The sequence below is a fragment of the Canis aureus genome, chromosome 37 (assembly GCF_053574225.1).
Source record: "Canis aureus isolate CA01 chromosome 37, VMU_Caureus_v.1.0, whole genome shotgun sequence".
In the NCBI taxonomy this organism is placed as follows: Eukaryota; Metazoa; Chordata; class Mammalia; order Carnivora; family Canidae; genus Canis; species Canis aureus.
Window position 1 is genome coordinate 21378205 of NC_135647.1, and position 17438 is coordinate 21395642.

The window sequence follows — 17438 nt, forward strand, 5'->3', positions numbered from 1 at the left end:
AATAAGCTGGTCACGAAAGGACACATCTCATACAATTCCATGTATAGAGGTATTTAGTATAACCAAATTCATAGACACAAAAAAAGTGGAATGATGGTTGCCAGGAGAACAGAGAGTCTGTGTTTAATGGGTTCAGAGTTTCAGTTTGGGAAGTTGAAAAAGTTACAGATATTGATGATGGTGATGGTAGCACAAGCATGAGAATGTATTTAATGCCACAGAACTGTACGCTTCAAAGTGGTTTAAATGGCAAATTTTAGGTATAATTAACCACAATTTTATAAAAATGTATGGGTACATTTTTCTAAAAAGTGGTTTAGGTGATTGATAAATGTTAGATTTTATATGTTTGACCACAACAATAATACTGGCTTGGGCTCTGACTTGGAGTTGTTGAGAGGTGTCTGCTCCCCCGTTGTTTCAGTTGTGCATCTCAGTGAGGTCAGAGCATGTTCTTAACGATGAAATATATCATTTCCTAGTTGTACAAGGGTGTATAACCACGCATGCGTGTGTGTGCGCACATGCAAATCCATGCTTTACTCCACTCTGAAATGGCAAGTTTGGACTGCTAGTCAGCCCTCTTCCTTAAAAGAACTCACTTGAGGGATCCCTGGGTGGCGCAGCGGTTTGGCGCCTGCCTTTGGCCCAGGGCGCGATCCTGGAGACCCGGGATCGAATCCCACATCAGGCTCCCGGTGCATGGAGCCTGCTTCTCCCTCTGCCTGTGTCTCTGCCTCTCTCTCTCTCTCTCTGTGACTATCATAAATAAATAAAAATTAAAAATATTAAAAAAAAAAAGAACTCACTTGATTTTAACCCACTCTGGCAGGGAAGTATAACCAGAGAAAACTTTGAACCCACCCATTCTATTCATTTCCACTCCTGTTTCTCTCTGGGTCAGAAAAGGTAATATAGATATGAAAGACTTGTCTTTCTCAAACCATGACACTTGGTAAGTATAAGGCATCACATCTTCCAACCTCCCCACTGGGATCAAGGCAGGCGAAGCGGAATTCGGGTGGGGAGCAGCTACCTCATTCCTTCTCCTATTTGTAGGAAAACTTTGAATAGGAAATCTTCATTGGAAATAGCACCTTTTCATCACTTTGATAGTCTTTTCTCTTTTTCCAGCTTCGTATCTTAAACTTCCCCTTAGAGCCTGGATCAGAGCGCAGTCCTAAGAACCAGCCAGCCCTGGGATGAGACAGCTGTACAGCCCACAGGGCCCTGGGCCGCCCTGCGAATCCGGCAGCCTCCCTCTCACTGCTCCTTATACTTTTGCCTGAAGTTGACAGCGCAGCTTGGGGAAAGCCATTTTCCTCTTTGGGCTGTAAAATAAGCGTGACGGGCTAGCTGATCTATGGTTCCTTTTTATTGTCCAAAATTACCAGGTTCCCCGAGCTGGCCTGGGCTCATATTCAATCCCCTCTGTAATCTGTCTGCTTCTCTATTAGAGTCTTGGCCACGTTGTCTGGATGATTGCAATATGTGTTTTTATTTTGTGTTTCACTAAGCATTCTAAGGAAGAACGAGGGGTGAGTAGTTGTTGGTGTAAATTTCAGTTAAATCTTCACTTCGTTGAAGCGTTACCCTCAGCGAGCCATGACTGACTCCTTTGTAAGTGAGACTCCCAGAGATCAATAAGATCCTGTAGATTCATAACCTTTCTCCTGTTTTGGGATGTGTGGAGTAAGTATGGGGGGGGGGGGGAGTTGCAAGGAAGGGGAGCACAATCTGCCAATTCCACTTTTGGAAGCAGAGAGTCCATGGAGACACAAAGGACACATCCAACTGAGGGTGTTCTGGTGCCTCTGTTTTTGAGTGGGATTATGTAAGCATCAGCATCAGTTGCCTGTGAAACAGGATGGAGCAGTAGAGGTGTTCGGGAAGCATTACCATGGCAGAGCCCTAAAAAGCAAAATGGTGAAAAGGTGGCTCCAGCCAACACTTGAAGTGGAGCTAGCTAAGCATACACAAGAATATCTGTAGCTAGGGGTGGTGGAAGGGGAGGAGGACGGGGGGGTGAGGGTGACTGGGTGGCGGGCACTGAGGGGGGCACTTGACGGGATGAGCACTGGGTGTTATTCTGTGTGTTGGCAAATTGAACACCAATAAAAAATAAATTTATTATTTAAAAAAAAAAAAAAGAGTATCTGTAGCTGCTTTGGTGCTATCAGACACTGGCCTGGATTACCGACCGACCGTCTTCATGGTAGCTAGAGAGTGGTCCTCAGTGTTTGTTAGGGACTCAATGATCGTGTCCCCTCAAAATCATATGTGGAAATCTCGCCCCCTAATGTGATGATATTAGAAGGCAAGATCTTTGGGAGGTACTTAGGATTAGTTGTCGTTAGGATAGAGCCCTTGTGAATGGGATGTGTCCTGAAAGAGTCCTGATAGAGTGTGCCTCCTCCCTCTACTCTCTACCATGTGAAGACACGAGGAAATATCACCAGTCTGCCCCTCACTAGCACCCGATGGTGCTCACACCTGATCTCAGGCTCTCAGCCTTCAGGACCATGAGAAGTTAGTGTCTGTTGTTTTAGAAGCCACCCAGTGTTAAAGCAGCCCAAGTAGACCAAGACAGTTAAGAGAAAGAGGCAGAGGCAGACAAGGGTAATCAGGTGGGTTGTGAAGTTCACTTTCAGGACCAGCTTGTTTTGCGGTGCTCAATATTGATTCTTCTAGCCTGTCATTTCACAGAAAATGTATAAAATATCTTTTCCGTGAAAACTTTAAAAAAAAAATTTTTTTTTTCTGATTTTCAACGTCTTTGGACCGTACTAAAAATAATGTTGGGGATTAAACTTGTTTAGGTCTTTCTTCTTGTTCTTGAAGTGACCTATGCTAAAAGTGAATGTATTCACTTGTCCCTTTTAGAAGTTGCCAGGGAAGGGAATTGCTTACAGCCATAACAGAGATAGTTTGATTCATTAATGGTGTAAATGCTTTACTATATGTAAGTTATACACCGGGGGGTTTAAAGAAGTCTAAGTAGATGAACTTTGCAATACGTCCATTTGAGTTAAAAGTTGGCATTTATAGCAGTTGAGTAAAGAATGGTGGGTGCAGAGGAAGGCTAAGCTTCAGCCCTGAATCAAGGTTAATGGGATCGCGTTGGGCCAAGGCTGTCTGCTTCCGGCCATCTCACAATGAAGCTCACCCTCAGCGTATCTCACTTCCAACGTAATGTTGACATTACTCACTCCTGAGTTGACCCGGCTTGCTTTTCACTCCATCACCATTTTTGCATTTCTCCCCAGTTCTGCACACCACAGGCATTAGGAGAAAGATGTTTACACCAGTACACAATGCCTGCCACAGGTGTGAGCCAGAGAAGGCGCAAGGTTGTCTCTTTCCAGCCTGCACTGGTGCCTCGCTTCAGGCTGAGATATAGAGAAACAGGAAGAAATGGAACAGGAAGCCAAGATGGAAAGGCTAAATGTGTTTTTGGTCCCTTTTAAACTAATACAGATTGCCAGAGTATGAAATCTACCCATATTCACATGTGCCTTTAAGAAACACTGATACAAATAAGTGACTTTTGTATTTTTCATTTATACACAAACACAGATACATCTGCAGGAAAGCAGTTCACTTTTAGAAGCTTTAAAAAAAAAAAAGTTATGCTTAAGAATCCTGAACAATGATTTTTAAGAACCACATGAGAATTTCTACATCCAAGTGTGACTCTTTAAATTATTTGCCTTAAGGACCTACCTGTTTACTTCAATAAACTTCCTTTTCAGAATTGCCATCAGTGTCAGTTTCCAATGCACATAAGAAAATTGAGTTTTATCATGGCCTCTTTCTTCAGACTTGACTGTGAATCACTTTTGACTATTTCTGAAAGGTAAATCGACCCTCAAAGGATGAAACTTTGACAACACAGGCAATATGCAAATGAATGTATGAGTTATTCATTCAATAAATATTGAATACCTACCATGTTGCCAAGTGTTCTGTGGGACAAGAGGGACATAAGATAAGCAGACCTTTCCAGTCCTTACTCCTTAGCTGCTGACAGTTTTAGAGGAAGACAGATCTTCTCAAACAATTAAATATATAGTGAAAAGTGGTGGCACACATGGGTAGATAGCAGGAACCCAGGGAGAGGAGTGGCTTTCAGAAATGTTTTGAACAAAGACACCATCCCTGGAATTCATTATCATCTCCACAAATGACAGTCTTAAGAAAGGTGGGAGGTCTCGTCTGTTTCTTGAAGACTATCTTCATTTCCTAATGATTATAGTAAATAATAATGAATAATAATGCATTTGGGGATCCCTGGGTGGCGCAGCGGTTTGGTGCCTGCCTTTGGCCCGGGGCGCGATCCTGGAGACCCGGGATCGAATCCCACGTCGGGCTCCCGGTGCATGGAGCCTGCTTCTCCCTCTGCCTATGTCTCTGCCTCTCTATCTCTCTCTGTGTGACTATCATGAATAAATAAATAAAATCTTTAAAAAAAATAAAAAATAAAAATAAAATAATGCATTTGGCCTGACTCGTTTAGAATAATAGAAAACAGACACTATTAGAGTGATAACTTGTACGTTAGCCCCTCAAACTACTCAAGGAAGATAAGTTAGAGCATCTTATGACTCTAGTTGGATTTTATATTTTTGTAAGTCATTGAAATAACCTGGCACCATAAGGATATATTTGATAAGTGTAGCCAAAATGATTGAAGAAAAAACAAACATTTAAGTAAAATATCCCTCAAGCCAGACCAGTAGGACAGAAACAGCCTGTCATAACAAGACAACATGGGAGTCTAGCTTGAGAGGTAAATTAAACAAGCATCCTTCACGTGGATGATAATTGTGTTGGCACCAGAGAGCTCATGTATCACTGAATTATGCTCTTAAAGAAGCAGTCAGTACTTAAAAAGAAATCACCCTGGAGAACAGGGGCAGGGTTTTCTGGTCAGGAGATTTCATTCCAAGCCAGGGCGTGATTATTCCTGACTATCATTGCGTTACCAGGAAAACTTCTTTCTGAGATCCTCAAGAATACATCAACTGTGCCATTTAAGGAAAGCCTTAAGAAGATGCATTAGCTAGCAGTGAAACACAGAGTTGAGAAATTTCTAAAATCATCTGTGAATTTTTTGTGCCAAATCTTATATTTCAGCAGTGGTCACAGCTGTCACAAAAGCACAGCTCCCTTAAACACACAGCGAAATGGGAGACCTTAGTAGTCCTACCTCAATTATTAATGATGCAGCTATATTAGCACACTTCCAGATTTACCTTTCATATCGCCATTCTCAAGTTTGACACACATTTATGACATATAAATGAGATTTTTAAGGTATTTTCAAAGAGCCAACAATCCTAAACAAAATGAAACGTGTCATTTAGAGCATCAAAGAAGTATATCCCTAAGTACAACAGTGCTTATGTGTAATTATGTGATGAGAAACTGGAAAATATACAGGAAGTTTTGGAAGTAATACCTCCATCTTCATTCCAATGTGATAAAATAATATTCTCTCACTTTGGGAAATCTGAGATTCATATTCCCCCAAACTTGGAAAGACTTGTGAAATAGGTAATCAGCTGACATCATTCTTGATTTCAGGACAAAAAAAAATGAAAATGTCCTTTCCAAAGACAAATCTAGATCCAGTAATTCCACTGTTGAGTATTTACCCAAAAGGAAAATAAAACAGGAGTTTGGAAAAGATATATGCACCCCAGTGTTTATTGTAGCAGTATTTACAATAGCCAAGATATAGAAGCAACGTAAGTACCAGGAAAACTTGATAGATGAATGGATAAAGAAGAGCTGCACTACATATATCCACCATCAGAATGAAATCTTGCCATTGCAACAACATGGATGGAGCTAGAAGGCAATAAGTGAAATAAGTCAGATAGTGAAAGAGAAATACCATATGATTTCAGTCATATTTGGACTCTAAAAGGCAAAACAAATGAAACAGGCACAGACTCGTAAATACAGAGAACTGATAGCACACAGTGGGTACTGTCAGAGACTATGTGTCTCTGATGCATGATGTCAGCCTTACTAGGGAACGCTAAACTGCTGGGGATAACTCAGTCGGCTAGAAGTCAAAATACCTGGAGGCTTCTTCACACCCATCTGGTTGCCTTGGCTGGGACCCACTACAACTGTTGAACAGAACATCCCCAAGAACTGCAGGGGACAGTATTCCAGAGGATAAGACCCAGCTGCATGGCCTTTATGGCCTAGTCTTGAAAGCCACATAGCATCACGTCTGCCAAACCCTATTGGTCACAGCAGTCCCGAGTTCAGATTCAAGGGATGGGGACATAGACCCCCACTTCTCAATGGGAGGAGTGTCACAAAATTTGTGGCTGTTTTAAAACAACCACAGACCCCTTCTCTTTAGTACTACAACAGCCCATTTATCCTGGAATTCTCAGAAGAATTATAATTCCTGTATCACATTACATGAGAATTATATGTTCTAACTCCCCACCCCACTGCCACCATCCATTCAAGAATAAGGGCCTAGGAGTTCCACCCCTGTCCCATTACCTCTTAAATCCCTCAGTCAGGCAGGGAAGAAAAGGTTGAATAAGCACACGTAAAAAAATCAAATGGAGGAGGACACCTGGGTGGCTCGGCTCAGTGCTTGAGCACCTGCCTTTGGCTCAGGGCGTGATCACAGAGCCCAGGGATGGAGTCCTGCATCAGGCTCCCTGCAGGGAGCCTGCTTCTCCCTCTGCCTGTATCTCTGCCTCTCTCTCTCTGTGTCTCTCATGAATAAATGAAGTTTTTTTTAGGGGACAGCTGTTAGTTCTAAATGAAGATTAGAATGAAGTCTTTGTATTTCCACATCTATCCATTTTACTGTGAAATTGGATTTTTGAATTGGCTCACATTGTTTTAAAAACATGCTGTGGGCCAACAGACACATTTGCTGGCTGCACGTAGCCCAGGGACCACCAATTTTGGGCCTCTGGACCTTCCTGGGATCTGGGTTTATACTATTGTCTATGCACAGGCTCTGAACCCCTCTTATAAATGTCCAGAACTCATAAAGCAAAGCAGTATTTAAAATTACATGTTTATATTTATTCACAAGAATCTGCACACTGGAGTCTAGAGCTTCTGTTCAAGAATCTAGGTTCTCACTAAGTGGAAGGCATGCTTCTTCCCTCTGTAATTAGCACAGGAATGGCAGCATTGTAGTGCATTAATGATATGTGCAATGTCTCTAAGCTAAGGAACAGACCCCTATTGCCTAGCTATATAAAATCGAAGGATGACTTCTATTTCATACCCTCAACTCTTCTCAATTTTGGTTAGAATTTAAATGTGTCCTAAGCCTGGTATCTGTAAAAAGAAAAATAGGTATTTTTTTATATGTACCCCAATTTAGTATTTGGAACTTAACAATTACTGATTATAAGTGTAAAGACAAAAATAAAAGTATAGGAAAATAGACAAAGAAGAGATTTAAGAAATCTAAAGCGAAAGCTTTATTTTTCTTCCTGCCTTCTTCAAACTAATCATTAACTGAGTTTATAAATAACCCCCTCCCTCTGAGAAGAAATGTCATAGTAACACCAAACAGGATGAGCACAGTGAATGCTCTTTATCTTCCTTTTTTATAACGTGGGTCTTTGTGAAAACGTCCCTGTGCAATATACATCCCTCGGGCTCTATTCATTATCACCTCTGGGTGAAGCCACAAGTGAGGAAAGACAGATATGTTCCTCATTTTAACCACAGTAATTGATTTTAAAGGTGACACTATCTTTAGTAACATGGGTAGTGCCCTGACAGGGTGAAATTGGTTGCTTTTCTTTTGGTTGAAGGTGAAATTTTAATGATTTTTTTCAATATTCTCTAGAACATTCACTACTTTCTGTAAAAATGCATTGTAAGATCTAAACACAGGCAGCTGCTGTGGGAAACTCTTTATTCCTCCTTTACTCCATTGGCTGGGGGGGGGGGGGGGGGGGGGCAGGGTGGAGCAGTAGCAGCCAGGAATCTTTCCTAGGCCTATGTGTTGGAAAACATCAGGTCTGACGATAGAAGAGGTGGTTTTCCGAAGTCTTTGTCCCGGGTCATGGTTCTCTTGTCACAGAATCCTGGAGCTCAGGACCAGAAGTGACGTGAGCAGTCACCACGACCTTTTCCCCAAGGCCTTGGCATAAGGTCCTTCAGTAGCTTCCAGTAACTCTTCACAGCCTCCTTATTCCACAGCCACCAGGGCCGCAGGAATCTGCCTCTTCTCTCTAGGACAACTTGCTGGGAAAGCAACTCTCAAAGCAGGTTACTAACATTTGAAAGTTGGTCCATTTTAAGACCTACTTCATTGTAAAATACATTTCTCTTCTGCATCAGTATGTATGTATGTATTTAATCAATTAATTAATTAATTAAAGGTTTTATTTTTTTACTCATGAGAGACACAGAGAGAGAGAGAGGCAGAGACACAGGCAGAGGGAGAAGCAGGCTCCATGCAGGGAGCCCGACATGGGACTCAGGATCCTGGGTCTCCAGGATTACACCTGGGCCGAAGGCAGGTGCTAAACCGCTGAGCCACCCGGGCTGCCCTGCATCCGTAGTTAAACATGAGCCCTATCTCAGCTCAGAAAACTTGACCATCAGAGGCCTCTAGCTCATAATGGGCACTCAGTAAATACTAAGTTTGTAAAAGAAGAAAGCTTAACATATATGGCCTGATGTCTTACTGATCACTCATACATGTCAAGTGCTCTTGTCCATAACATAATTCTGTGGCATTTCAAATATGTTACCACAGGTTATTGTTAACTTCAAAGGACTGCAATCTTAAATATGTTTTACTCTTTCAAGCGTGCCATCTTTAATGCAGCTGGTTGTTCTTATCCTATAACTGACTAGTTCATGATTCATTAGCTCTGCATATCTTGGGTACATAGGTGCTTGTGCTGCTTTACAGTAGGTTAGAACCCCACCCGGCTCAAAGAATAACCTAAAGAATCTCGGAAACAGAAGGTTCCATCCAGCTCCTAGGGCAGTACCCGGAGCATAGCTCCGTGTACAGCATGTGTGACAGAGAGACTGTCTAGTTGGTATGTTGTGTAAGGGCACAAAGCACAGGGAATTTCACTACACCTCTGGCAAATTCATATTGAGAAAGAAGGACAGATGGTTGAAAACAGCCATAAAATATTTTATTACATGTCTGCAAAAATCATTAGTAGTTAAAGAGATGTTATTAATGGATCAGATTCACTTAGGGAGCTGTGTTTCTATAATGCACATTAAAGCAACGGTACTTCTGGTATTTTAATGTAATCAGGGTCAAAGACAAACATGTCTTTGTATGTAATTAGAAAATGGATTTATTGACAGTAAAGAAGCTGCTGTGAAACCTGGCCCCATATCAGTGAGGGAGGTATTGTTCTTATCTTCTTACATTTAAGGAGTGAAACACTAACCAGGTGCTAGCCCCATAGGTCACTGAAATCATACCATGTTGTTTCATTGGTATAATCTGGGGAGTGGGAAAGGGGTAGTTATTATTTCTGAAAATCATCAAAAGCCCATTTTTTAAAAACCAGGAATAACTAACCAGCTTGTAAACTTTGAATGAGTACTTTTACTCCCCCACATTCCTTTACGTATCCCTTTAGAGTTCATAGGAACATAGTATTCGGAGTTAGTGAACATGAGAATAATTTCAGTAAATTTTGTTTTAGTTTGTTTTGTTTGTAATCCCTACACCTGGTGTGGTGCTAAAGCTCATGACCTGGAGATCAAGAGTCTCACATTCTTCCAACTGAGCCAGCTGGGTGCCCCAATTTCAGTGGACGTTCCAGGTCTATGTATCTGTGAGATGAAGGAGGCACTTCAGGCCAGGTGCAGTGACATGGCATCGTCCCCTCCATGTAAAGCGCAACTTCCCACCGTACAGGTCCGAATGTCAGAATCCTGAGGTGGCCAAGTGCTTGGGGAAAGGGGCTTCCTTCAGGGCATCCTGCAAAACAGGATCAGGCCAGCTGTGCCAATCGAGCACAGAAGCCAGAGGAATGGAGGTGTTCCTTGATCTGTGGTCCTTATCTCGGGCTCTCTCTCCCTCAGTGTTCGGAAATGCTGTTTCACCAGCTCTTGCTTTTTCTGGCTTTCTGAAAATTGCTGCTCTTCAGACCGTGTCTCTTGCACACAGTAGCAGCCCGTGTTTCTGCACACTTTCGCAGCGTGTTGGAAGGCATGGGTTTATAGCACATGTGTTCACTTGTTACCTTTTGGATCCGCTGCCAACCTTTGGCTTCCAGGCAGGCCTGTAATCACATAGTTAGTGCATCTCCAGAGCCCCTTTTGGACATGGGCTACAGTTCGTAATGCAGCTGGTTAGCTCAGGGTGCTTTTCTTGAAGCACACAACCTGGAGTTACAAACACAGACCATCATCCTGTTGCCGTCCCCACACGGCTGGGTGGGTGTCGCGATGAAGTTGATGGACTCTGTTCTCATGGTGCAGATTTACAGTGCTCTCTTCTAGAAACTGATTACCTCTGAGTAGGTTTCCCCCAATTCATAGCTGTTTCCTTATCCAGTCAACCTAAAAAAAAATAACAATAAACAATTTAAACATCCTGTATAAATCTGCCACATTTGATAAAAGCAAGGGGGAAAATCTCATCACCTACCGTGACAGTAGCCTAAAATCCCCACATTTTGCTCCAGCGGAGTTTTCACCACAGAAAGAGGTGCTTTGTCATCACTTTGGACTCTTAAAATGTTTCTTTTTCTCCCCTGCCTTCTCCTTATCTTCCTTCCTGGACTCTTAAAATGTTTATACGGTTGGTTAACAAGCATCAGCAAAATGATAACAACTGCTATTGATTGCTGTATTATGGCTGTGGAAAGCTTAAACTTGCAGATTTATTCCTGATTATAAAATAAGTCTTGGATCTCTGTTAGCAGTCACTGTCCTCCACCACCCCTCCCATTTTTGTGTGACATTGGTGTGTCTTTCTCAGTAAGAGGTGTCAACTAAGAATTGGAATAAGCCCTCCAAGTGCTAGATGCCGAATGGTGTTAGGGATTCATACTTGCAAATGTAGGAATTGAAAGGATGAAGGGCTCTCAAGAAGCAGTGCTTTCCTGTTTTGCCTGACAAGGGGAGAGAGGGTAGGAGCTGGAGACAGATATGACGTTGATGAATGATTAGTGGTTTTGTTACCATCAGGAAGGTTGGTTCAAGGGAAGTATTGCATTTTTTATTACATGGACAATCTATAGTTACTATAATATTTGAGGGGAGAAAGAAAAATTATTTCAGAATTCTTCTATCCTGAAACACCAGTTTTCATGTATATCCTTCCAGAATGTTACGTCTGCAGATAGACACGTATGAATGTGTATTTTTTTTTGTTAAATGAGATCCTACTAATCATTTATAATTTTGTGATTTCCAAGTTAACATTTTTCAAGTCAGTAAAAATATGCATGCATCATCATTTTTAAGTGGACACCTAGGGTCCCACCCAATGCACCAACCTCATTTATTTTGCTAACCCCTTATTGTTACACCTGTAGATATGTGCCACTTTAAGCAATGCTTTGGCAAACCTCCTTGTGAATGATATATCTTTGTTCACTTATCTAGCTCTTCATTCAGGATTTCCAGATTACTGGAAATAGGTCAAAATTCCAGATTACTGGAAATAGGTCAAAATTGATACCCAATATAAGGAGATTTTATATATGCCCAATTTGAGAGGAGAAGGTGTTTATATTTAATGTCCTACTATTGTGTTACTCCTGTGCTGTGAGATTAGATGAAATCTTGACATTCATATGGCCATATTTAAAGAAACAAAATGAAGTTTCACTTTTAATTACTTCTTGGGTCACAGAACCTTTGTGAATCTGGCTAAGCTTTGGATGCTCCCCTAGAAAAATGTGTGTGTGTATACAATGCCAGCAGTCCATCCGCTCCTGAACTCCAATTCAGTCTTTGACTTACAAAGGTACTTCTTAGTTTTTTTTTTTTAATTATTATCACTTTCATATCAGTTAAGAATGAAGTTAACTTACTGTTTCTGTTCCAGTCTAATAAATACTTTATGGTCTTCCATGTATATTGGACTTTTATAAAGTAGTATTGAAACCAAGAATCAAATCATTCATTCTGAAAAAAAGATAGACTGCCCTTACTACTCTAGACTTACATTTGGCAGAGGGTTATCAAAGATTTATTTGAGCCATTTGGGTGAGACCATTTTAAACATATAGGATGTGATGTTCACATGCTTCACTTTACCCCATCTGTTCGTGCATTTTTCTTGCTTGCAGGATTTATCCAAATGAATATCTCACTGTCCCATTTGGCATGACCAAAGCCATACTCATCATTTCTTTCTCAGAATATGCTCCACCTCCTTGCATCCAAATTTCTGTTAATCATACCCCTCTTCTTCCAGTCATGCATGGGTGAAATTTTAGATTCCACTTGAGCTTTCCTTGCCCAATGAATTAATCAGGGATCTTCACAGAAACAGAATCAAGAGGATATATGCTTATAGAGAGAGGGAGAGGGGAAAAGAGAGAGAGATTTGTTATGAGGAATTGCCTCACAATTACGAAGGCTACAAGTCCTAAGATCTGCAGGGTGAGTTGGCTGGAGACTCAGGAGAGCTAATGGTTTTAGGTTCAAGATCCATGAAGAGCCTTTTTGTCATTTTGAGTCCAAAAACAGAATAAATCTGATATTCCTCTTAAGACCATCAAGCAGTAAGAATTCTCTTGTACTTAGGAGAGGGTCAGCCATTTTGTTCTTTTCAAGCCTTCAACTGATTGGAAAAGGCACATCCACATTATGGAAAGTAGTCTGTTTTACTCAGCGTTGGTTTACACACTGGCCCCCACACATGAAGGGCCAGGCAGAGACCAAAGCAAGAGGCAGACCACTCCAGGTTGGTAGGTGGCAGGTTTGAATGCTAAAAGTCTAGGCAGAGGCCTAAAATGGATTCAGTCACATACCATCTAGGTGGTCTCAAAAATACCTTATTCTCTTAAGGTAACGTCCCTGAAATCAGCTCCTACTGTGGAAACGGTGGGAAAACACACATTCCAAGGACAAGGGAGGAAGTGAGGAGCCTCTGATTGCCAGGGTCTAGCTCACAGGTCACTGGCGGTCACATCCTCTTGATGACCTCCTCCAACACTCAGTCTACTGATTTAAATGTTAATATCATCCAGAAGTATCACAATGGTCATCTCTTCTTCCCACAAACCTAGCAGAAGTCACACAACAAATGTAGGGTGCAAAGTGACAGGGTAAAATAGAACTGGGTTTTTTCCTTCGGGCCCTACAGAATACTAAGAGACAGTTGGGAAAAGGCAAGCAAGTAAATCGGCATCACAACCCTCGACAAGGAAGCACTTTCAAGGTTGCAAAAGAGGATTTAACCTTCAAGGAGAATACGTATGGTGTGTAGGAATGAAAGGTATATGTTTCACATACAGGTGATTCTCATTATTTGCAGATTCCGTATTTGTGGATTCACTTCTTGATACCTGTGGCACCTTCACTAGTGGTTGGTTTATCTGCTGTGTTCCACCTACCTGGTTACACTGTTGGCAGAGCCATTGGCAGTACCATTGTAATTCTCTGTTTTTAAAAGAGGTACCTGCTTGACAAAGATGCTGTCATGTGCCCCAACAAACTTTGCTCCCACCTTTTATTGTGTGTCAGCTGGCTCCTTGTGTTCTCATTTAAAAACTAACCAGTTGTATCTCTGCTTTGATTCTCAGATTGATCAGATCTAACTACTATCATCTAAATGATTAAGATATGTTGTTCAATCAAGAAAGAGAAAAAAATACGCTGCTCTGGTTTTTTTTCATACCTATTTATGTTCAAATTTTTCAGAAATACAAAAAAGGAAAAATTATAATAATACAATAATAACCTATATACCCTTCGCCCTGGTTGACCAGTTGCTAGCATTAGCCTCATTTGTTCTGTCTCACTGATTTGCCTGCCCTCTTGTTCTCCTTCCTCTTCCTCTGTCACCATGACAGTCACTCTCTCTGTATGTTTTCCTGAGCCATGTGAAAGTAAGTTGCACACATAATGGCACTCTCCTAGTTTTTTTAGCATTTGTCTCCTAAGAACAAGCACATTCTCCTTCATAGGCAAGATACCAATATCACATCCAGGACAGTTATCAATGATGCAATAGTATTATCCATTAGTATAAAATACAATCCAATACAAATTTCTTCATAGTCTCCCATCATATTCCTCCCTCTCCTGGCTCCCATCAGGATCCAATAAAGGGTCCACCCACTGGCTGCCATCTTTCTTTTGTCTTAAATCTGGACTGCCAGCACTTCTCAACCCTCTCCTCACCCTTTTTTGTGTCTTCTGTGAGATATCAGTTTTGAAGAGTCCAGGCCAGTTGTCTTAAGTAATGTCCTGCCAACCAGACATATCTCGTCCTTAGATTCAGGTAAAACATTTCTGGCAAGAATACTACATGAGTGCTGTGTGCTCATTTTGTCACATCAGGAAGCTCCCCATTGTTGGGGATGCTCAGTCTGAATATTTGCTTGAGGTCTCCCTTTCTCCCTGTAGTAAGTAGTAAGTGATACTGAAGGCCTATTGAATATCATGTTCTGCTTCAACTTTTCATCTAGGTTTCAGGAGTCATTGGTGATGACCCTTGCCTGTATTATTACATGAGTGGTTGCAATAGCTGATTTTCCAACTTGCTGACATTCTATACAGATATAGAAGAGCTTTCTCTTTTCTCCCTAACTCTTCCCCTATTTTTTTGAGTATCACTAGAGATTTGTTTGTTCAAAGTGTGGTCCATTGCCATCATTGTTCCTTTGATGCTCACATTTGCCAGTGGGAGCTTTTTCTAACCAGTTCCTGTGACCCTTTGGCATGCCCTGGTTAGTCTCTGAGCACCTCCTTGGTTTCTGACAAAAAAAATAAAAGTGTTTTTTTCTTTGTTTCTTCCCAATAATATGACATAAGAAACAACGATCTATTATTTTCTGTCCATCACTATATTTTATCAGAGCAGCCAACTATTTAAATAACCAAACCAAATGTATACCCCATTCATAGCTAAAAGTAAAATGCAATGTATTTCTCCAGAAATGGATTTCTGGATCAGAGCCCAGCTACTAATAATCTAAATAAACAGGGACTTCCTCTCAGTAAAGAGTAGGTCATTAAGAAATATCTGACTTTAAAAAAAAAAAAAAAAAGAAAAGAAATATCTGACTTGGCATTGTTTGTGTGTGAGAAGCCTCTTCCATGGCGCAGAAAAGGGAAAGTGAATTGTACTCACAATTCAGAATGTAGAATCATTCACTGGACAGGAGTTTTTATAATTTTTGTTGTGTGCCCCACACCGTGCTGAGTGCTATTGTAGATCTATAAGGATATATTGTTAAAAAGGCAAAAGGAGGTAAAGCTAGTTGAAAAAGAGAAACAGGTCAGTATGTGACAGTGTACTTATTAATGTTGCAGGAATTAATAGGGGAAGAGGTAGCACAGAGCAGAACGTAGGAGAATTAGTCTGTAAAGCAGCTCAAAGCTAAAGTGAACTTTGAATCAGTGTTTGTATTTATGTGTTTGTGTATTCATGATAGGAGACTTTTTCTGACATAAGAAGCCATTAGCAGTGATTATCTTTGGGGCAGGGGACCAGAGGGACAAGAGAAAAGGAAAAAAACTTTTTATTTTATGCTCTTCTGTACGTATATTACTCTTAACAACAAAGACAAATTTAAGATTTTGCTTATCGAAGATGTTTGGACCAATGGGAAGAGGGGTCTATGCTAACTAAATGCAAGACTTGAAGCCCGGGCTGGGTAGTGAGAGCAAAGTTAGAATTGATCTTTCAGGCTATGGGGACTGCCATAGTAGGCATGCCTTGGGAGGACTAATGTAGCAAGACAGTAATTCGCACACACACCAAAGGCTTCTTTGCCTTTATTCAGAAAAGAGTCACTATGTGGTTTTTAAAAATCAAGCTTAATTGCTTCTAGTGTATTTAAAATACACTTTGATTTGTATTTTTGAAAGCAGAGTCATTAGGATGTGTCTTTTGAATAAGTCAAGGCATACCTGCATGGATTTATGGAGTCTTTGAACAGTTTGTTTTGATCTACCATTTCTGAAATTACACTCTTCAAAAGTCAGCTTCTCTGGCTTTGCTACGACCATTTTTTTTTTAATTACCACAAAGGTTTAAATGCCAATGATCGTGTATCTGCTTATGGTACCACCTTGAAATAATCATTTCCCCAGGGTAGACAGTGCTTCTTGTCAAATTCTAATGATATAGCATTTGGGGACAGGATGCCTCAGTAAAATTATTTTTGTGGGTTAATCAGTTTTATACTTATATGCTGGGCTGCCTTCATCTGTGGATTGCACTCACTGTGATGATTTGTGCACAGGTAAGAATGGAGAGGAACACATATGTAGAAGGCACTCTGTCAATGGATGACCCTTCCCTGTCTCCCTATAAAGCCAACTGCTCCAACTACAGGGCCTTTGTGCTTGATTTGGTTTGCTTTGGATGTTTCACAGTGGGGTGATAAGAGGTTTTTCTAGGGTTGCCTCCATTGAATATAACAAATTATATCCCAGGAAAATTCTCAGACTCTCAAAATAAATTCAATTTTTATTTACTCAAGTACAAATGATTCCAGTTTTCAACAATTCATTCATCCAAGTGAGCTTTTAAAAACTAGTGTTTTATTCCTCCTCATTCTAAGCAACTTATTTATTAGTTTTCTTGTATGTACAAAAATAAGCATATGAAGCTCAAATCAGTGTTTTGTTTTCCTTGTGCTATCATCTCATCCAGTGGTGGTGATAGGGTGTTCATCCCGATATGGATCACTTATGGGGTCAAAGAACTCGTTTTCCTCCTCTCTGGTCTCTGACAGATATCCTGGAACAAATGGAGACAAGTGGGAAACACCACAGATATAACATCACTCCACTTCCTGCCTCACCCCCCAAAATCAACAGAAGCAATAAAAACACCTTGAAAAAAATGAAGAATAGCTACATGATATATTCAGCATAGAAATTGGGCCTGAAAATCACATAGTGCAGCTTTTTAAACAACTATCACCACCTCAGCTCCACACTGTTTAGACGATGATGTTGGGTAGTTTCTGAGCGTTTTAAATGAAACCTTTCTGGCAGCCTGGGTGGCTCAGCTGTTTAGCTCCACCTTTGGTCCGGGTCATGACCCCAAGGTCCTAAGACCGAGCCCCCCATGTCGGGCTCGCTGCATGGAGCCTGCTTCTCCCTCTGCCTGTGTCTCTCTGCCTCAATCTCTCTCTCTCTCTCTCTCTCTCTCTCTCTTTGTGTGTGTGTCTCATGAATAAATAAATAAAATCTTTAAAAAATATATTAAAAAAAAATAAATGAAACCTTTCAATATTTAATGTGGTTAA

At 40.9% G+C, this 17438-nt stretch overlaps 1 protein-coding gene across 12 annotated transcripts in view; it reads left to right on the forward strand.

Moving 5' to 3' along the window:
• The window catches only part of LYRM4 (LYR motif containing 4), a 159291-nt gene that overhangs the window by 89021 nt on the left and 52832 nt on the right, over positions 1–17438 (forward strand). For 3 of the 12 annotated variants that reach the window (XM_077886339.1, XM_077886338.1, XM_077886341.1), the window contains one exon: positions 1135–1991. The exons of 7 other annotated variants lie outside the window; for them this stretch is intronic. In XM_077886339.1, the coding sequence (XP_077742465.1) occupies positions 1135–1184 (50 nt within the window). In that variant the 3' untranslated portion in view covers positions 1185–1991. Of the gene's footprint in view, positions 1–1134; positions 1992–17438 lie in introns of those variants that run through there. 2 more of the 12 variants (XM_077886346.1, XM_077886347.1) reach the window with 2 other exon arrangements.